Source organism: Hemibagrus wyckioides, linkage group LG12 (genome assembly GCF_019097595.1).
Source record: "Hemibagrus wyckioides isolate EC202008001 linkage group LG12, SWU_Hwy_1.0, whole genome shotgun sequence".
NCBI classification, from domain to species: Eukaryota; Metazoa; Chordata; class Actinopteri; order Siluriformes; family Bagridae; genus Hemibagrus; species Hemibagrus wyckioides.
In genome coordinates this window covers 12241213-12264480 of record NC_080721.1, presented here as the reverse complement: position 1 = coordinate 12264480, position 23268 = coordinate 12241213, and the positions used below count along the sequence as shown (strand labels likewise).

Sequence of the window (23268 nt, the reverse complement as noted above, 5' to 3'; positions counted from 1 at the left end):
TTACAATTCCACCATTATCACCTATTAAAAACGATCACCAATTTATAATCCTTGTGTGCAATCTTACAGTTCTACACTATTATTTGTACAGTATTTTTTTAAAAACTTTTTTCTTCTTCTTTTCAGTTTTCTTCTTGTATACAGTACAGGTTTCTTTCTTCCTCTCTTCCATTTTTTTTTGGAGCGACTGGAACACGGCAATCCCCCTGGGATTAAAAAAGTTCTTTGAATCTTGTATCTTGAATTATATCTCAGAAATAAATAAACATTCAGCCCTTTGTTTATTGTTTGTTAGATCATAGATTATTTTTCATTAAGAAAAATTGCTGGACTTTCTACAGGGAAAAAGAGAAAGGAGAATACCTTTTCCTAGAAAGCTCAAGATGTAAGTTGTATCTATCTATCTATCTATCTATCTATCTATCTATCTATCTATCTATCTATCTATCTATCTATCTATCTGTCTGTCTCTGTCTGTCTGTCAGTTTGTATTTATTACTGCATTATTGTTGAGAGCAGTTGTTGAATGTTCAATAATTCAGTTATCTAGATGTAAATGTGTAACATAAATAATTATCATTATAAGTAATGAGCTAAAGATCAAGATCGCTTTGTTTGTTAATTAACAGAAATCTGAAATAAAAAAAGTCGCCAAAATGACGCCATAATTCAGCGACGTCTTTATCATCAAACAAAATGGCGTCCTACTGTATGACTGTTAGTCGATTACGGGTAAGTTTCGGCTTTAAACCCTATTTAACAATTCCTTCTCCAGCATTGGCATGAACTAGCAGCGCAAAGCAAGATCGCTGGAAATAATGCCAGCTGTTGGAATTCACTTAAAATATTTTTTGGGGTTGGAAAATGAATATATTTTTCCTCGGAGGCTTGCTGCGCAGCTTCTCGGGTCACGCCACCGTGTTCAGTTTCCACCCGTATTCCGGTAAAGTCTCTGGTTTTCTCTCTAATAGTATTACAGTTCCAGCCTGTGATTGGCTGACAGTCGTTACTCGAAAGCAGAGAGCCAATCGCAGGGCAGGAGGCGGGATTGTCAGACCGTTGCCGTTAGCAACAGTCTAGGAGTTCCTGCATATGACGGCGTTTTAATATTTATCTGAAATTTCCCTTTCCCTGAAATAAATTCAGTCTTATATCATAAGTTATAATGCCTATAAGTCTATCATAATGCGTATCTCTCTCTCTCTCTCTCTCTCTCTCTCTCTCTCTCTCTCACACACACAAACACATTACTGAGAACATTGAGTTTCCAGGAACACAGAAACATAGGAACATACATAAGACAAACAGGGCTCTCTCTCTCTCTCTCTCTCTCTCTCTCTCTCTCTGTCTCTGTGTGTGTGTGTGTGTGTGTGTGTTTTTGGGTGGGTCACTCACTGTCCCTCAGCTTGTGGCAGGTTGATACGTTCTGTCTCTCTCTCTCTTTCTCTGTCTCTCTTTGTCTCTCTCTCTCTCTCTCTCTCTCTCTCTCTCTCTCTCTCACTCTCTTAATAAAATAAGTGCTTGTATATAGTTTAGTAAGTGTTGAGAAAGTCCCCTTACTGTCTAATTGTTTGTGTGTGTGTGTGTGTGTGTGTAGCTGGTCCTAGGTGACACAGCAAGACAGCTTCATGTCTCCTCCACCCTCGGCTCCAAATCAAAAGTGGCGATGAGTCGATTTGAGCCCGGCTCCTCCGTCAGCTACAACACACTGCTGAGTAACATCAGCATGGTGCGGAAAAGGTCAGTGACCCGAGAGTTACAGCAACATGGACCACACAATCACACACACACACAGTGTCCTAACGCCCTGCGCTCACACTGTTGTGTGTAATTTTTGTCTGCTGTTAAATCCATAATAGTTCCTATGATCTTGGAAATCATGTAAAAGTACAATTTCCTTGAAACATTGCTTGGATGGTTCCCTTAGAGTCAGCAGAATCATCTCATATTAAAGCTCTCTGTCTTAATATATGCTCTCTCTCTCTCTCTCTCTCAGACTGAACCGCCCCCTGACTCTATCGGAGAAGATCGTGTACGGACACCTGGACGACCCGGCTGGTCAGGAGATCGCGAGAGGCCGTACGTACCTGCGTTTGCGTCCGGACCGCGTGGCCATGCAGGACGCCACGGCGCAGATGGCCATGCTTCAGTTCATCAGCAGCGGTCTTCCCAGAGTGGCCGTTCCCTCCACCATCCACTGTGATCACCTGATCGAGGCGCAGACCGGTGGAGCACAGGACCTGCAGAGGGCCAAGGTGGGCTATGGCAAATTTATACACCTACAGGACGTTTCATCTGCCTTCACACAGCAATGATGACTTTATTCTTTCTGTCACTCTACTCTCTAAAAACCACAAATCAGATTTCTCTCTGCTAAATATGAACCATATGGAGTCTTCTGGAACCTTCTTAAAGGAGTTTTCCATAAATATTCACAATCATGGTACACTTGAATGCAATTACAGTCCCCTTAGTTCCAGTGAAAGGAACTCTTAATGCTTCAGCTTCATACCAAGACATTTTGGACAATTTCATGCTCTTTGTGGGAACAGTTTGGGGATGACCCCTTCCTGTTCCAACATGACTGCACACCAGTGACCAAAGCAAGGTCCATAAAGACATGGCTGAGTGAGTTTGGTGTGGAGGAACTTGACTGGCCTGCACAGAGTCCTGACCTCAACCCCATAGAACACCTTTGGGATGAATTAGAGCGGAGACTGTGAGCCAGACCTTCTCATCCAACATCAGTGCCTGACCTCACAAATGTACTTCTAGAGGAATGGTCAAAAATTCCCATAAACACACTCCTAAACCTTGTGGAAAGCCTTCCCAGAAGAGTTGAAGCTGTTATAGCTGTAAAGGGCGGGACAACTCCATACTACATTCATGTGCAGGTAAAGACAGACGTCCCAAAACTTTTGGCAATGTGGTGTATAACACTACAAAATGGGTAAAAAACACTTTCAGAAGCCAGTGTAACTGTTACCTTTACAGTCTTATAGTCAGTATTTCATCATTTTTATTGTCACGTTACTCCATGGCGCTGTAGAATTCTGGATTCTGATTGGTCAGGGGGTGTTGAAAGGGTTCAGACGGGGAAGTTTGCTGTAAGGAGATGTGGAAGGAGTCTCCAGTGCCAGAGATAAAGCTGTTTTCAGACATGGAGAAACCGTGACATTTTTCAGCACGACCAATAACTTATGTAACGGTCCATTTAAATTTCATTTCATTTGATAGCAGTATAATTTGTTTAAAATGGAAAAAAAAAACTCACTAGGCTGTAGTTAATGACACAGAACATGGCACTTCTTATATTTCTCTTGTTGTAGCAGGAACCCATCACAGATCCTCCAGTCATGAATACACGAGTAATAATAACAATAATGTGATATTTCTATAATATAATTAGAATTGAAGACGGTGACACTGGTGATGTTTTAAAGCTGGGGATCGTGTGATCGTCTACATGATGGAGATGTTTGAGAAGTTCCTGGCAGGTGTGAATTTCAGATCGTGTAACCGGTCCAAATCGGGGTCATGGAGTGTGTGAGGGTTTCAGCCGGTGAATCCGAAGCCGCTCAGGAGTCTCGGAGGGAATATCCGGTGTTTTTAAAGAGCTGGGAGAGCTGGAGCTTTCACTCCACTGATGCAATGAGCTGTAAGACCTGCTGAGAGAAGTGAGGTTAATGGTACAGAGATACAGAAGAACAGAACAGGAAACAGAGAGAGAAAAGAAAGGGGGAAAAATAGGATGAATTTGCAGAATCGTTTCCAAAAGTAAACTCTTCAGTATGTCAATGTCCGCTTGATAAGAAGCTATTAAATATGTTAGTGAGGAACGAAACACTTCAGGACCAGACCTCAGCACCGTCATAGGATCTCCGCTTCATCACACCACCCTGATGTGGATTATTTTCCTAAAACAGCATGACACCATAATGTGTCATCTTTCAGTTTTTACACACTGTAGCTGGGATTTAAAGTGTTGGAAGGGTGACACACAGGTCCAGCTCTGTTCATTACCCCTGATTTTCGTCCCATTCTCTTAATCCATGCTGTTTTATTCACATTTTAGAGCAACTGGAAATGTAGATCTTCCCCCTGAGAAATTAGTGCCATCTCTCAGGCTTTAAATCTGTATTATGGAGCTTTCACTCTCAATTACAGGCTCATTTTACTGTAATACTTATAATACACATACATGGGATGGATGGAGTGATGGAGCAGTGAATGTCTGGGTGAATAGATGTAGCAATGGATGGAGTGTTATGGATACATGGAATGATGGATGGATGTATTTTTGGATGGATGGAGAAATGGCTTGATGGATTTCAGGATGGATGGAGCAATGGATGGGTGGATGGATGGAGTAATGGATGGATGGCTGGATGGACTGATGGATGCATGGGATAATGGATGGATAGTTGGATGGAAAAATGTATGAGTAAATGGAGGGAGGGAGAGGGTAGAGCTATGTATGACTAGATGGATGAAGTGCTGGCTGGATGTATTTCTGGGTTGCTGGACGGATGGAGCGTTGGATGGATAGAACGATGGACAGATTGATGTCTGGATGGATGGAGTAATGGATGTCTGGATAGAGAAATGGCTGGCTGGATGGACTGATGGATGCATGGAATGATAGATGAAGTGCTGGCTGGATGGATGGAGCAATGGATGGACAGAACGATGGATGGACAGAATGATGCATGGATGGAGTGACTGATGGATGGATGGATGGGATGGATGGATGAAGCGCTGGCTGGATGGATGGAGCTATGGATGGGAGCGATGGATGGACAGAACGATGGCTGGATGCATGGATGGAGGGATGGATGAATGTAGGGAGTGATGTATGGATGGATGAAGGGATGGATGAATGGAGTAATGGATGATTAAACAGATGGATGGTTGGATAAAGCACCAACATTCATCCCACGATCCTGTTTTTTCTTCTGTCTGGTGTTTGATGTGAATTGTAAGTGAAGCATATTATTTAAACAGTTAATTGTTTTCTTTCTGGATGACAGGAAGTGAATCAGGAAGTCTATAACTTCCTGGCTACAGCTGCAGCCAAGTACGGCGTCGGCTTTTGGAAACCGGGATCAGGAATCATTCATCAGGTACACAGAGCTTTAACTCGAGCTCACACACTCAGACCTGTTTAAATACACGTTCAGCTTCAGTTACACACACACACACATACACACACATACACACACACACACACACACACACACAGTGGCTGGGTTTAACATGCTCATCTGCTTTGGCTCATAGATCATTCTGGAAAACTACGCGTACCCGGGGGTGATGCTGATCGGCACGGACTCTCACACCCCCAACGGAGGCGGGCTCGGGGGCATCTGCATCGGAGTGGGCGGAGCCGACGCAGTGGATGTCATGGCAGGGATTCCGTGGGAGTTAAAGTGCCCCAACGTGAGTTCAGGAAAAACGATCTGCGCCTACAGCTCTTTCTCTCTCATGACTTTCTTTATCAGTCGCTCTTTCTTCTCTTTCTTTTTTCTTTCTGTCTCTCGCTTGATCTTTTGCTCTTGCTTTCTTTCTCTTATTTCACTCTCTCTGATTGTCTCTTCCTTTGTCTCATTTTTCTCTTTCTTTAGGTCTTGCTTTCTCTTTTCTTGCTTTCTTTTTCTCTCATTCTCATTCTTTCGCTCTCTTGCATTCTCTTTTTTCTTTTGCATTCCTTTCTTCTCACACTTTTTCGATAAACTGTCTCCATCTCTGTCAAATACTTCCTAAATCTCTCTCTCTCTCTCTGGGGTGTAGGTGATTGGGGTGAAGTTGACCGGCACTCTTTCTGGCTGGACATCTCCTAAAGACATCATTCTGAAAGTAGCAGGTATTCTGACTGTAAAAGGAGGCACAGGAGCTATAGTGGAGTACCACGGACCAGGGGTCGACTCCATCTCCTCTACAGGTACACACACACACACACACACACATTCTCGCTCTCTTTCTTTTACTCTCTCTTTTCGGGTACATTCTGTCTCCTGTATTTACCCTTCAGTTTATCAGTAATGTTCCTGTTTGATTTCTATAAGATATAATAAAGTGTGTGTGTGTGTATGTGTGTGTCAGGCATGGCCACTATCTGTAACATGGGTGCCGAGATCGGAGCCACTACATCCGTGTTCCCCTACAACCACCGCATGAGGACCTACCTGGAGAAAACCGGGCGTAAAGGTACACAAAGGCTCTAGCTTTATGGCTCCAGCTCTGTTGTCCGTCTGTGTTCTTTAAACTGTTCTTTTTATTAAATGCTCAGACACACTTCTGATTGTTTCAGAGATCGCAGAGCTGGCGGATGAATACAAGGAGTGTTTAGTTCCTGATCCTGACTGCCATTACGATCAGCTCATCGAGATCAACCTGAGTGAGGTGAAGCAGGGGATAATCTGATGGGGTAATAGCAGGATGATGGATGGCAGGGTGATGACAGGATGATGGATGGCAGTATGATGGCAGTATAATGGATGGCAGTATGATGGCAGTATAATGGATGGCAGTGTATGATGGATGGCAGTATGATGACAGTATGATGGATGGCAGTATGATGGATGGCAGTATGATGGATGGCAGTATGATGGATGGCAGTATGATGTCAGTATGATGGATGGCAGGATGATGGATGGCAGTATGATGGCAGTATGATGGATGGCAGTATGATGGATGGCAGTATGGTGGATGGCAGTATGATGGATGGCAGTATGATGACAGGATGATGGATGGCAGTATGGTGGATGGCAGTATGATGGATGGCAGTATGATGACAGGATGATGGATAGCAGTATGATGGATGGCAGTATGATGGCAGTATGATGGATGGCAGTATGATGACAGGATGATGGATGGCAGTATGATGGCAGTATGGTGGACGGCAGTATGATGGCAGTATGAAGGCAGTATGATGGCAGTATAATGGATGGCAGTATGATGGATGGCAGTATGATGGCAGTATAATGGATGGCAGTATGATGGATGGCAGTATAATGGATGGCAGTATAATGGATGGCAGTATGATGGATGGCAGTATAATGGATGGCAGTATGATGGATGGCAGTATGATGGCAGTATAATGGATGGCAGTATGATGGCAGTATAATGGATGGCAGTATGATGACAGGATGATGGATGGCAGTATGATGGTAGAATAATGGATGGCAATATGATGGCAGTATGGTGGACGGCAGTATGATGGCAGTATGAAGGCAGTATGATGGCAGTATGATGGATGGCAGTATGATGGCAGTATAATGGATGGCAGTATGATGGATGGCAGTATGATGGCAGTATAATGGATGGCAGTATGATGGATGGCAGTATGATGGCAGTATGATGGATGGCAGTATGATGGCAGTATGATGGATGGCAGTATGATGGCAGTATGATGGATGGCAGTATGATGGCAGTATGATGGATGGCAGTATGATGGCAGTATAATGGATGGCAGTATGATGGCAGTATAATGGATGGCAGTATGATGGCAGTATAATGGATGGCAGTATGATGGCAGTATGATGGATGGCAGTATGATGGCAGTATGATGGATGGCAGTATGATGGCAGTATGATGGATGGCAGTATGATGGCAGTATAATGGCAGTATGATGGATGGCAGTATGATGGCAGTATGATGGATGGCAGTATGATGGATGGCAGTATGATGGATGGCAGTATGATGGATGGCAGTATAATGGATGGCAGTATGATGGCAGTATGATGGATGGCAGTATGATGGCAGTATAATGGATGGCAGTATAATGGATGGCAGTATGATGGCAGTATAATGGATGGCAGTATGATGGCAGTATAATGGATGGCAGTATGATGGCAGTATAATGGATGGCAGTATAATGGATGGCAGTATAATGGCAGTATGATGGATGGCAGTATGATGGCAGTATAATGGCAGTATGATGGATGACAGTATGATGGATGACAGTATGATGGATGGCAGTATGATGGATGGCAGTATGATGGCAGTATGATGGATGGCAGTATGATGGCAGTATAATGGATGGCAGTATGATGGCAGTATGATGGATGGCAGTATGATGGCAGTATAATGGCAGTATGATGGATGGCAGTATGATGGATGGCAGTATGATGGATGGCAGTATGATGGCAGTATAATGGCAGTATAATGGATGGCAGTATGATGGCAGTATGATGGATGGCAGTATGATGGCAGTATAATGGATGGCAGTATGATGGCAGTATAATGGATGGCAGTATGATGGCAGTATGATGGATGGCAGTATGATAGCAGTATGATGGATGGCAGTATGATGGCAGTATGATGGATGGCAGTATGATGGCAGTATAATGGATGGCAGTATGATGGATGGCAGTATAATGGATGGCAGTATAATGGATGTCAGTATGATGGATGGCAGTATGATGTCAGTATGATGGATGGCAGTATGATGTCAGTATGATGGATGGCAGTATGATGTCAGTATGATAGATGACAGGATGATGGATGGCAGTATGATGGATGGCAGTATGATGGATGGCAGTATGATGGCAGTATGATGGATGGCAGTATGATGGATGGCAGTATGATGACAGTATGATGGATGGCAGTATGATGTCAGTATGATGGATGGCAGTATGATGTCAGTATGATAGATGACAGGATGATGGATGGCAGTATGATGGCAGTATGATGGATGGCAGTATGATGGCAGTATGATGGATGGCAGTATGATGGATGGCAGTATGATGACAGTATGATGGATGGCAGTATGATGGCAGTATGATGGATGGCAGTATGATGTCAGTATGATGGATGGCAGTATGATGTCAGTATGATGGATGGCAGTATGATGTCAGTATGATAGATGACAGGATGATGGATGGCAGTATGATGGCAGTATGATGGATGGCAGTATGATGACAGTATGATGGATGTCAGTATGATGGATGTCAGTATGATGGATGGCAGTATGATGGATGGCAGTATGATGGCAGTATGATGGATGGCAGTATGATGGCAGTATAATTGATGGCAGTATAATGGATGGCAGTATGATGGCAGTATAATGGATGGCAGTATGATGGCAGTATAATGGATGGCAGTATGATGGCAGTATAATGGATGGCAGTATGATGGCAGTATGATGGATGGCAGTATGATGTCAGTATGATGGATGGCAGTATGATGTCAGTATGATGGATGGCAGTATGATGTCAGTATGATAGATGACAGGATGATGGATGGCAGTATGATGGCAGTATGATGGATGGCAGTATGATGACAGGATGATGGATGGCAGTATGATGGCAGTATGATGGATGGCAGTATGATGACAGTATGATGGATGTCAGTATGATGGATGGCAGTATGATGGATGGCAGTATGATGGCAGTATGATGGATGGCGGTATGATGTCAGTATGATGGCAGTATGATGTCAGTATGATGGATGACAGGATGATGGATGGCAGTATAATGGATGGCAGTATGATGGATGGCAGTATGATGGCAGTATAATGGATGGCAGTATGATGGCAGTATGGTGGATGGCAGTATGATGGCAGTATGATGGATGGCGGTATGATGTCAGTATGATGGATGACAGGATGATGGATGGCAGTATGATGGCAGTATGATGGATGGCAGTATGATGGCAGTATAATGGATGGCAGTATGATGGCAGTATAATGGATGGCAGTATGATGACTGTATGATGGATGGCAGTATGATGACAGTATGATGTCAGTATGATGGATGGCAGTATGATGTCAGTATGATGGATGGCAGTATGATGGCAGTATGATGGCAGTATGATGGATGGCAGTATGATGGCAGTATAATGGATGGCAGTATGATGGATGGCAGTATGATGGATGGCAGTATGATGGCAGTATGATGGCAGTATAATGGATGGCAGTATGATGGATGGCAGTATGATGGATGGCAGTATGATGGCAGTATGATGGATGGCAGTATGATGGCAGTATGATGGATGGCAGTATGATGGCAGTATGATGGATGGCAGTATGATGGCAGTATAATGGATGGCAGTATAATGGCAGTATAATGGATGGCAGTATAATGGCAGTATAATGGATGGCAGTATGATGGATGGCAGTATGATGGCAGTATAATGGATGGCAGTATGATGGATGGCAGTATGATGGCAGTATAATGGATGGCAGTATGATGGATGGCAGTATGATGGCAGTATAATGGATGGCAGTATGATGGCAGTATAATGGATGGCAGTATGATGGCAGTATAATGGATGGCAGTATAATGGATGGCAGTATGATGGATGGCAGTATGATGGCAGTATAATGGATGGCAGTATGATGGCAGTATGATGGCAGTATAATGGATGGCAGTATGATGGCAGTATAATGGATGGCAGTATGATGGCAGTATGATGGCAGTATAATGGATGGCAGTATGATGGATGGCAGTATGATGGCAGTATAATGGATGGCAGTATGATGGCAGTATGATGGCAGTATAATGGATGGCAGTATGATGGCAGTATAATGGATGGCAGTATGATGGCAGTATGATGGCAGTATAATGGATGGCAGTATGATGGATGGCAGTATGATGGCAGTATAATGGATGGCAGTATGATGGCAGTATGATGGCAGTATAATGGATGGCAGTATGATGGCAGTATAATGGATGGCAGTATGATGGCAGTATGATGGCAGTATAATGGATGGCAGTATGATGGATGGCAGTATGATGGCAGTATAATGGATGGCAGTATGATGGCAGTATGATGGCAGTATAATGGATGGCAGTATGATGGCAGTATAATGGATGGCAGTATGATGGCAGTGTGATGGCAGTATAATGGATGGCAGTATGATGGCAGTGTGATGGCAGTATAATGGATGGCAGTATGATGGCAGTATAATGGATGGCAGTATGATGGCAGTATAATGGATGGCAGTATAATGGATGGCAGTATAATGGATGGCAGTATGATGGATGGCAGTATGATGGATGGCAGTATGATGGATGGCAGTATGATGTCAGTATGATGGATGGCAGTATGATGTCAGTATGATGGATGGCAGTATGATGTCAGTATGATAGATGACAGGATGATGGATGGCAGTATGATGGCAGTATGATGGATGGCAGTATGATGACAGTATGATGGATGTCAGTATGATGGATGGCAGTATGATGGCAGTATGATGGATGGCAGTATGATGGCAGTATGATGGATGGCAGTATGATGGCAGTATAATGGATGGCAGTATGATGGCAGTATAATGGATGGCAGTATGATGGCAGTATAATGGATGGCAGTATGATGGCAGTATAATGGATGGCAGTATGATGGCAGTATAATGGATGGCAGTATGATGGCAGTATGATGGATGGCAGTATGATGTCAGTATGATGGATGGCAGTATGATGTCAGTATGATGGATGGCAGTATGATGTCAGTATGATGGATGGCAGTATGATGTCAGTATGATAGATGACAGGATGATGGATGGCAGTATGATAGATGACAGGATGATGGATGGCAGTATGATGGCAGTATGATGGATGGCAGTATGATGACAGGATGATGGATGGCAGTATGATGGCAGTATGATGGATGGCAGTATGATGACAGTATGATGGATGTCAGTATGATGGATGTCAGTATGATGGATGTCAGTATGATGGATGGCAGTATGATGGCAGTATGATGGATGGCGGTATGATGTCAGTATGATGGCAGTATGATGTCAGTATGATGGATGACAGGATGATGGATGGCAGTATAATGGATGGCAGTATGATGGATGGCAGTATGATGGCAGTATAATGGATGGCAGTATGATGGCAGTATGGTGGATGGCAGTATGATGGCAGTATGATGGATGGCGGTATGATGTCAGTATGATGGATGACAGGATGATGGATGGCAGTATGATGGCAGTATGATGGATGGCAGTATGATGGCAGTATAATGGATGGCAGTATGATGGCAGTATAATGGATGGCAGTATGATGACTGTATGATGGATGGCAGTATGATGACAGTATGATGTCAGTATGATGGATGGCAGTATGATGTCAGTATGATGGATGTCAGTATGATGGATGGCAGTATGATGGCAGTATGATGGATGGCAGTATGATGGCAGTATGATGGATGGCAGTATGATGGCAGTATAATGGATGGCAGTATGATGGATGGCAGTATGATGGATGGCAGTATGATGGATGGCAGTATGATGGCAGTATGATGGCAGTATAATGGATGGCAGTATGATGGATGGCAGTATGATGGATGGCAGTATGATGGCAGTATGATGGATGGCAGTATGATGGCAGTATGATGGATGGCAGTATGATGGCAGTATGATGGATGGCAGTATGATGGCAGTATAATGGCAGTATAATGGATGGCAGTATAATGGCAGTATGATGGATGGCAGTATGATGGCAGTATAATGGATGGCAGTATGATGGATGGCAGTATGATGGCAGTATAATGGATGGCAGTATGATGGCAGTATAATGGATGGCAGTATGATGGCAGTATGATGGCAGTATAATGGATGGCAGTATGATGGCAGTATAATGGATGGCAGTATGATGGCAGTATAATGGATGGCAGTATGATGGATGGCAGTATGATGGCAGTATAATGGATGGCAGTATGATGGCAGTATGATGGCAGTATGATGGCAGTATAATGGATGGCAGTATGATGGCAGTATGATGGCAGTATAATGGATGGCAGTATGATGGATGGCAGTATGATGGCAGTATAATGGATGGCAGTATGATGGCAGTATGATGGCAGTATAATGGATGGCAGTATGATGGCAGTATAATGGATGGCAGTATGATGGCAGTATGATGGCAGTATAATGGATGGCAGTATGATGGATGGCAGTATGATGGCAGTATAATGGATGGCAGTATGATGGCAGTATGATGGCAGTATAATGGATGGCAGTATGATGGCAGTATAATGGATGGCAGTATGATGGCAGTATAATGGATGGCAGTATGATGGCAGTGTGATGGCAGTATAATGGATGGCAGTATGATGGCAGTGTGATGGCAGTATAATGGATGGCAGTATGATGGCAGTATAATGGATGGCAGTATGATGGCAGTATAATGGATGGCAGTATGATGGATGGCAGTATGATGGCAGTATAATGGATGGCAGTATGATGGCAGTATGATGGCAGTATAATGGATGGCAGTATGATGGCAGTATAATGGATGGCAGTATGATGGCAGAATGATGGCAGTATGATGGCAGTATAATGGATGGCAGTATGATGGCAGTATAATGGATGGCAGTATGATGGCAGTATAATGGATGGCAGTATGATGGCAGTATGATGGCAGTGTGATGGCAGTATAATGGATGGCAGTATAATGGATGGCAGTATAATGGATGGCAGTGTGATAGCAGTAGTAGTGAGTGTAGTGAATAAAACACGTCTGTGTGTCTCCTCTGTGGTCAGCTGAAGCCGCACATTAACGGCCCGTTCACTCCTGACCTGGCTCACCCGGTGTCCGAGCTCGGAGCTGTAGCTCAGAAGAACGGCTGGCCGCTCCAGGTCAAAGTGGGTCAGTCTGAGCTCTCGCACACACACTTTCACACACACTCGTGTACACATACACACACACACAGTACTCATAGAATAGTAATAGGCACTCACTCACACACACACCCACACATCTACTATCATGCACTCTCGCACACACTCACAGGCACTCTCGCACACACTCACAGGCACTCTCGCACACTCTCTCACAATATGCAGTCTCATGCATCCTCACATGCACGTTCTTGTTATTGTTAATTGCAGCTGTAACAGTAACTAATGTTTATTACGACAGCATATGATTTGCACTGGGTTTGGGGTGGTATTCATGTTCGGGCGGCGCTCCTTGATGATGTCATCCTGCTGTAGCCTGTTAAGAAATTTTACACACCACGCCCTGATTAACGTGTTCTGTGGTGTCGATGTAGGTCTGATCGGAAGTTGCACTAACTCCAGCTATGAGGACATGGGCCGAGCCGCCTCTCTGGCCAAGCAGGCGCTGGATCACGGCCTGAAGTGTAAATCCCAGTTCACGGTCACCCCGGGGTCAGAGCAGATCAGAGCCACCATCGAGAGGGACGGATATGTACGCACCTCGCACGCTCGCACTTCATATCCAGTTCCAATACAGCATGTCACTGATGATTAAGACATATTAACTTTCTTAGGCAGTGCCAGTAATTTTGAGAGCTGACTGTACAACCTGTGTTTATGTGCTTGTGACCTGTGCAGGCTCAGATCCTGAGGGACGTGGGGGGTGTGGTTCTGGCTAACGCGTGTGGGCCGTGTATCGGGCAGTGGGACCGGTAAGAGTGTTAATAACTCCATGGATAAAATTGACCAGTCTATTTAAATTTTTCTACAAGGAAAAATGTGTTTTTTTCTTATTGTGTGTGTGTATTCATTGTTCAGGCTTGATGTGAAGAAAGGTGATTTTCTTATTGTGTGTGTGTGTGTGTGTGTGTGTGTGTGCGCGCATTTCACAGGCGTGATGTGAAGAAAGGTGAGAAGAACACCATCGTTACCTCCTTCAACAGAAACTTCACGGCTAGAAACGACGCAAACCCGGCCACACACGCCTTCGTCACTTCACCTGAGGTGCTCCCATGCAAAGCACACACACACACACACACACACACACAATCTGAACAATGCTTATTTAATCAGCCAGACATCATTAATATAATCTAAGATTATTTTTGTTACTCAGCCTGCCTCCTGGTGGTCTTCAGAGTGTTTCTGACTCGAGTGTGCTGTTAGTTGTCATGGTTTCACCAATATTTTGTTTTATTTGTGTGCAAAAGTCAACGTCAACATTATTTCTTTAATTTAGTAGCACAGAATTTTTTTTTCTACGTATTCACTATTCAATTAAAATGGCCAACATTTGGAAGAATAAGAGACATAGCAATAACACAAGTCCTGTATATCTCTCTCTCCCTCCCTCCCTCCCTCCCTCTCTCTCTCTCAGATCGTTACAGCTCTGGCGATAGCTGGCACTCTAAACTTCAACCCTGAGACAGATTACCTAACGTCTGCTAACGGAGAGAAGTTTACGCTGCTGCCCCCTACAGGAGACGAGCTGCCGGCACGAGACTTCGACCCGGGTGAGGACACCTACCAGCACCCTCCTGCAGACGGACATAGCGTCCGGGTGGATGTGAACCCGCAGAGCAACCGACTGCAGCTGCTTGAACCCTTCCAGAAATGGGAAGGGGAAGACCTGGAGGACCTGCAGGTGCTGATCAAGGTGAGAGAGAGAGAGAGAATCAGACTTTCAGGGACTTCCACTTTTTGGAATCACTGGGGCAGAAAAATGAGCTGAGGTTCTCTTTTACTGTGAAAGTGTTGTGGATCATTTAGACCTAAAGGAAACGTCTGAACATGAACTTTTTTATAAATATCTACATTAAAAACATTCAGTTTCATTTCTCCACTTTTCACTAGAGTCTATGAACTGGAATGAATCCACACACTCTCTGTTTCTTTCTCTCTCTCTCTCTCTTTCTCTCTCTGTTTCCAGGTGAAAGGTAAATGTACTACAGACCACATCAGCGCCGCTGGTCCGTGGTTGAAGTTCCGCGGTCACCTCGACAACATCTCCAACAACCTCCTGATCGGAGCGGTCAACTTCGAGAACGATGCGGTCAATAAGATCAAGAACCAGCTGACGGGAGAGTACGGCGGCGTGCCCGACGTCGCTCGCTTCTATAAGGTCAACACTGACGATGTCTCTCACATCACCCTAGCGCGTTAATGCTCATTATTCACACTGATTAAGCTAATACGCTTGGTTTTATTCGCCTCAGTCACTGTGTGTGTGTGTGCTTGTGTGTGTGTGTATGTGTGTGTGTGCAGGCGAACGGTGTGCAGTGGGTGGTTGTGGGAGATGAGAATTACGGCGAAGGCTCCAGTAGGGAGCATGCGGCTCTGGAGCCCCGACACCTCGGAGGAAGAGCCATCATCGTCAAGAGCTTTGCCAGGATCCACGGTGTGTGTGTGTGTGTGTGTGTGCATTACCATTTCTATAGTAACTCGCTTCTATAATGGATGCTTCACATAATGTCTCTCTCTCTCTCTCTCTCTCTCTCTCTCTCTCTCTCTCTCTCTCACTGTCTCTCTCTCTCTCTCTCTCTCTCTGTGGCTCTGCAGAGACTAATCTGAAGAAGCAGGGCTTGTTGCCCCTGACGTTCTCAGACCCTCGGGACTACGACAAGATCCACCCTGATGATAAGATCTCCATCGTCAGACTGCAGTCTTTCACCCCCGGCAAAGTCAGTCACCTTCTTCCTGCACTTCCTCTCCACATCTGCTTCTCTCTCTCAGCTGTTACAGATGTTCCATGTGGTTGAGAGAGAGAATCAGGTGTGAGTGTAGAACATCATATGAGATGTGTCATTTTTGTACTGATTTTCTCTCTCTCTCTCTCTCTCTCTAGCCTCTCACCGCAGTGTTGAAGCACTCAGACGGCAGCACGGAGAACATCCAGTTGAACCACACCTTTAACGAGACACAGATCGAGTGGTTCCAGGCTGGCTCCGCCCTCAACCGGATGAAGGAGATCCAGTGCTGACTGGGAGGCGGAGTCTCCAAACAGGGGGGCGGGCAAATGACAAGGTCTTTTTTTTCTGCCCAAACTGACATGACGTCCCTTTTAATCTGAACACGGTCCACTCGGCCGGGGTGTTTGGTGTCGCTTGGGGTTTGCTTTGCACAGCGCTAAACTGGTGGCCATTAGCTGCTTTTAATTATTAGCTACAGTAGCTGTGTAGTTTTGTGACAACTCTTTGATTTTTGGCGGAACTTTCATTTTATTGATGTGGCGGCGTTGCACACACACACACACACACACACACATACGCGGAAAGACATGTCGCTGTATGATTGAACGCGCACAGTAAACACATACACACACACACACACACACACAATCATCAGATGATCATAATCTCATCTCCAAATGAAGAAACGCTCTATGTGAAAAGATCAGCTTACACACACACACACACACACACACACACACACACACACCCTTTGCATTAACATTTTGCACAAATGTACCTTATCCACACTCCATAGTGAAAACACTGTCATCATTGTGTCACTATAGCCTGTGTGTTACCACACACACACACACACACACACACACACACAGCTATTTAGGAAACTGTTACGTAAAGAGAGTTTAAAGCACATTCTACAAAAATAACTTAGAGTTGTAAACTCGTCTATTGTGTAAAACTGTTACAAAGCTCTGACACTGGAGACTCCTTCCATAAAAACCCAAGTCCCTGTGTCAGTTGTTGCTATAGAAACGAGTAAGTATTCTAAAAGGATCCTCCCGAGTCCTCATCGATCCTCCCGAGTCCTCATCGATCCTCATCGATCCTCCCGAGTCCTCATCGATCCTCCCGAGTCCTCATCGATCCTCCCGAGTCCTCATCGATCCTCCCGAGTCCTCATCGATCCTCCCGAGTCCTCATCGATCCTCCCGAGTCCTCATCGATCCTCCCGAGTCCTCATGTGTAATCCAGAATGTTTTAACCTTTATTTATTTTTTATTCTGATGCTAAAGTTTGTTTATTTGAAGAGAAAAGCAGTTCAGGGAATTCCCCACAGGGTCAGACCTGTCAGCTGTTCATGTCCTTGTGGTGACATTTAGTTCTCATCAAGATGCAAAACAACACACACACACTCAAACACTCTCACACACATTCTCTTACACACACTCTCTCACACACACACTCTCAAACACTCTCACACACATTCTCTTACACACTCTCTCACACACACACACTCAAACACTCTCACACATTCTCTTACACACACTCTCTCACACACACACTCTCAAACACTCTCACACATTCTCTTACACACACTCTCTCACACACACACTCTCAAACACTCTCACACACATTCTCTTACACACTCTCTCACACACACACACTCAAACACTCACACATTCTCTTACACACACTCTCTCACACACACACTCTCAAACACTCTCACACATTCTCTTACACACACTCTCTCACACACACACTCTCAAACACTCTCACACACATTCTCTTACACACACTCTCTCACACACACACTCTCAAACACTCTCACACACATTCTCTTACACACTCTCTCACACACTCTCTCACACACACACACTCAAACACTCTCACACATTCTCTTACACACACTCTCTCACACACACACTCTCAAACACTCTCACACATTCTCTTACACACACTCTCTCACACACACTCTCAAACACTCTCACACACATTCTCTTACACACACTCTCTCACACACACACTCTCAAACACTCTCACACACATTCTCTTACACACACTCTCTCACACACACACTCTCAAACACTCTCACACACATTCTCTTACACACACTCTCTCACACACACACTCTCAAACACTCTCACACACATTCTCTTACACACACTCTCTCACACACACACTCTCAAACACTCTCACACACATTCTCTTACACACACTCTCTTAAACTCTCACACACACACTCTCACACATTCTCTCACACACACTCTCTTAAACTCTCTCACACACACTTCCTCAAACACTCTCACACACACACTCCTCCTTAGATACACTCCTCCTTTCACATCTTGTCCTCCATTATGAGTTTTTGCTGAGAGACAGGCTTGTTCTCCGTGGCTCAGTGATCGGATGGACGCCGTCCGTCCCTGTTATTCAGATCCTCCGGGATTCGGGTCGAGGCGTAGATTTCCTGAAAAATCCAGCATTTTAGCTACGAAAAGTTGTCAGTAATCCTTGAGGATTTTATATACCGAGCTTCGTACCCCACACACAGCACTGTCTGAGCATGACCATGTCCCTGTGCACAAAGCCCCTGAGCTCCATGATGTGGAGGTGAAGGTTGACTTGAGTAGCGTTTATTCCCCTAGCTTCGTTTTCTTCTCTCGACTTGAGCTGCAGGTTTGCACTTACTGACATTTAAAATGTCTCTAATCATTTGTACTTTTGGTCTTGTGAGCATCGTACTTATCAACTAGTCTCGAACTCATCGATTGGTCGGAGATAGGATGCTGCCAGATCGTAATGGCCTGCCTTAAAGTGAGCACTTAAACAGAGTCTGGATTGGTTTATGGGTCGTATTTCCTTTCTGGAGGTAAGCTGTTATAAACAAGTGTTATAAACACTCCTGGTTGCATTAAGGCTTTCGTGTTAGATCCTGACATCATGATGTTATATTCTCTGTTACCGTCTCAAGTGCCTTCGTGCAGTCGCTGTTTGCTGAAAGCCCGAACCTCTCATCCCGACCGTACAGCGTTTCAGCAGCCGTGGAAACTTCTCAGCATCTCTGTGGTGGAAACGCCGGTCAGTGACACGGCATTTTTCTCTAAGCAGCTGTCTGAAAGGTTACCGTACGCCCCTGAGTGCTCGCGACTCTGCCGTTCTGCACGGACGTGTTATTTATAATTCATTAATCTGTTCACATCCGCCTCGTCTTCCTCTTCTGAGTTTAAATGCTGGTTTGTGTTATTTTGTAGGACATCCCTGTATCCCTGGTACAGATTAAAATAAAGTGTTTCCATGAATGATAAATAAAATCTCATGTAGGCTGATGGGATGTTTCTGACTGTTTCATGTAATTTTTCTTAGATTTTACATTTTTATAAACAAGATGAGCAAATAAACATTAACTTGGGTATATGTGTGTTTATGGTAAAAAAAAACAAGGAGTGAGTGACCAAAAGTATATGCACCCCTGACCATCACACCCCTATATGTGTTTCTGTTAAGTCTGAAGCACAACACAATTGTTTAGAATGTCTTTGTATGCTGTAGCTTTACAATTTCCCCCAAAACTAAGAGCCGCGTATACAGTGAAGTCTGAGCATGATGATGCCCCTGTGCAAAGCAGCTCCATGAAGACATGGTGTGGAGGAGAAGGTTGATGAACTGGAGTGTCCTGTACAGAGCCCTGACTCTGATGCAACCCCCACTGGGATGAACTGGAACTGGAGTCTCATCAACATCCCTACATCAGGGTCTGATCTCGCTGATGATCTTGTAGCTGAATGAACACAAATCCACACAGACACACTGCAACATCTAGTGGGAAGGGAAGGGAAGAGATGGGAATAGAAGTGAAGGGATGAGAAGAGAAAAGAAGGGATGAAAAGATAAAGAGAAGGGAATAGAAGGGAAGGGATGAGAAGAGAAGGTATGGGAATAGAAGGGAAGGGAAGGGAAGAGATGGGAATAGAAGGGAAGGGATGAAAAGATAAAGAGATGGGAATAGAAGGGAAGGGAAGAGAAGAGAAGGGAAGGGAAGAGAAGAGATGGGAATAGAAGGGAAGGGATGAGAAGAGATGGGAATAGAAGGGAAGGGATGAGAAGAGATGGGAATAGAAGGGAAGGGAAGAGAAGAGATGGGAATAGAAGGGAAGGGAAGAGAAGAGATGGGAATAGAAGGGAAGGGATGAAAAGATAAAGAGATGGGAATAGAAGAGAAGGGATGAGAAGAGATGGGAATAGAAGGGAAGGGAAGAGAAGAGATGGGAAGGGAAGAGAAGAGATGGGAATAGAAGGGAAGGGAAGAGAAGAGATGGGAATAGAAGGGAAGGGATGAGAAGAGATGGGAATAGAAGGGAAGGGAAGAGAAGAGATGGGAATAGAAGGGAAGGGAAGAGAAGAGATGGGAATAGAAGGGAAGGGAAGAGAAGAGATGGGAATAGAAGGGAAGGGAAGAGAAGAGATGGGAATAGAAGGGAAGGGAAGAGAAGAGATGGGAATAGAAGGGAAGGGAAGAGAAGAGATGGGAATAGAAGGGAAGGGATGAGAAGAGATGGGAATAGAAGGGAAGGGATGAGAAGAGATGGGAAGAGAAGAGATGGGAATAGAAGGGAAGGGAAGAGAAGAGATGGGAATAGAAGGGAAGGGATGAGAAGAGATGGGAATAGAAGGGAAGGGATGAGAAGAGATGGGAAGAGAAGAGATGGGAATAGAAGGGAAGGGATGAGAAGAGATGGGAATAGAAGGGAAGGGAAGAGAAGAGATGGGAATAGAAGGGAAGGGATGAGAAGAGATGGGAATAGAAGGGAAGGGATGAGAAGAGATGGGAATAGAAGGGAAGGGATGAGAAGAGATGGGAATAGAAGGGAAGGGATGAGAAGAGATGGGAATAGAAGGGAAGAGAAGAGATGGGAATAGAAGGGAAGGGATGAGAAGAGATGGGAATAGAAGGGAAGGGATGAGAAGAGATGGGAATAGAAGGGAAGGGATGAGAAGAGATGGGAATAGAAGGGAAGGGATGAGAAGAGATGGGAATAGAAGGGAAGGGAAGAGAAGGGAAGGGATGAGAAGAGAAGAGAAGGGAAGGGAAGGGATGAGAAGAGAAGAGAAGGGAAAGGATGGGAATAGAAGGGAAGGGATGAAAAGATAAAGAGATGGGAATAGAAGGGAAGGAATGAGAAGAGAAGGTATGGGAATAGAAGGGAAGGGATGAGAAGAGATGGGAATAGAAGGGAAGGGATGAGAAGAGAAGAGAAGGGAAAGGATGGGAATAGAAGGGAAGGGATGAAAAGATAAAGAGATGGGAATAGAAGGGAAGGAATGAGAAGAGAAGGTATGGGAATAGAAGGGAAGGGATGAGAAGGGAATGGATGAACAGATGAAGAGATGGGAATAGAAGGGAAGGGAAGAGAAGAGATGGGAATAGAAGGGAAGGGATGAGGAGATGGGAATAGAAGGGAAGAGAAGAGATGGGAATAGAAGGGAAGGGAAGAGAAGAGATGGGAATAGAAGGGAAGGGATGAGAAGAGAAGAGATGGGAATAGAAGGGAAGGGATGAAAAGATAAAGAGATGGGAATAGAAGGGAAGGGATGAGAAGAGAAGAGATGGGAATAGAAGGGAAGGGATGAGAAGAGATGGGAATAGAAGGGAAGGGATGAGAAGAGAAGAGAAGGGAAAGGATGGGAATAGAAGGGAAGGGATGAAAAGATAAAGAGATGGGAATAGAAGGGAAGGAATGAGAAGAGAAGGTATGGGAATAGAAGGGAAGGGATGAGAAGGGAATGGATGAACAGATGAAGAGATGGGAATAGAAGGGAAGGGATGAGAAGAGATGGGAATAGAAGGGAAGGGATGAGAAGAGATGGGAATAGAAGGGAAGGGAAGAGAAGAGATGGGAATAGAAGGGAAGGGATGAGAAGAGAAGGGAAAGGATGGGAATAGAAGGGAAGGGATGAAAAGATAAAGAGATGGGAATAGAAGGGAAGGAATGAGAAGAGAAGGTATGGGAATAGAAGGGAAGGGATGAGAAGGGAATGGATGAACAGATGAAGAGATGGGAATAGAAGGGAAGGGATGAGAAGAGATGGGAATAGAAGGGAAGGGATGAGAAGAGATGGGAATAGAAGGGAAGGGAAGAGAAGAGATGGGAATAGAAGGGAAGGGATGAGAAGAGAAGGGAAAGGATGGGAATAGAAGGGAAGGGATGAAAAGATAAAGAGATGGGAATAGAAGGGAAGGAATGAGAAGAGAAGGTATGGGAATAGAAGGGAAGGGATGAGAAGGGAATGGATGAACAGATGAAGAGATGGGAATAGAAGGGAAGGGATGAGAAGAGATGGGAATAGAAGGGAAGGGATGAGAAGAGAAGGGAAAGGATGGGAATAGAAGGGAAGGGATGAAAAGATAAAGAGATGGGAATAGAAGGGAAGGAATGAGAAGAGAAGGTATGGGAATAGAAGGGAAGGGATGAGAAGGGAATGGATGAACAGATGAAGAGATGGGAATAGAAGGGAAGGGATGAGAAGAGATGGGAATAGAAGGGAAGGGATGAGAAGGGAATGGATGAACAGATGAAGAGATGGGAATAGAAGGGAAGGGATGAGAAGAGATGGGAATAGAAGGGAAGGGATGAGAAGAGATGGGAATAGAAGGGAAGGGAAGAGAAGAGATGGGAATAGAAGGGAAGGGATGAGAAGAGATGGGAATAGAAGGGAAGGGATGAGAAGAGAAGGGAAAGGATGGGAATAGAAGGGAAGGGATGAAAAGATAAAGAGATGGGAATAGAAGGGAAGGAATGAGAAGAGAAGGTATGGGAATAGAAGGGAAGGGATGAGAAGGGAATGGATGAACAGATGAAGAGATGGGAATAGAAGGGAAGGGATGAGAAGAGATGGGAATAGAAGGGAAGGGAT

The 23268-nt window shown here is 44.6% G+C and overlaps 1 protein-coding gene across 1 annotated transcript; it reads left to right on the top strand.

Annotated features, from left to right (window-relative positions):
• Positions 1 to 682: 682 nt before the first annotated feature.
• LOC131362849 (aconitate hydratase, mitochondrial-like) lies at positions 683 to 16926 on the top strand. Its single transcript, XM_058405145.1, has 17 exons — positions 683 to 732; positions 1598 to 1740; positions 1997 to 2255; positions 5031 to 5123; positions 5281 to 5439; positions 5791 to 5941; positions 6103 to 6207; positions 6311 to 6402; positions 13490 to 13595; positions 14002 to 14159; positions 14306 to 14379; positions 14560 to 14671; positions 15045 to 15323; positions 15597 to 15788; positions 15932 to 16064; positions 16226 to 16347; positions 16512 to 16926. The coding sequence occupies exons 1-17, from the start codon at positions 697 to 699 to the stop codon at positions 16644 to 16646; spliced, it is 2349 nt and encodes a 782-aa protein (XP_058261128.1). The 5' UTR covers positions 683 to 696; the 3' UTR covers positions 16647 to 16926.
• The last annotated feature ends 6342 nt before the right edge of the window (positions 16927 to 23268 follow it).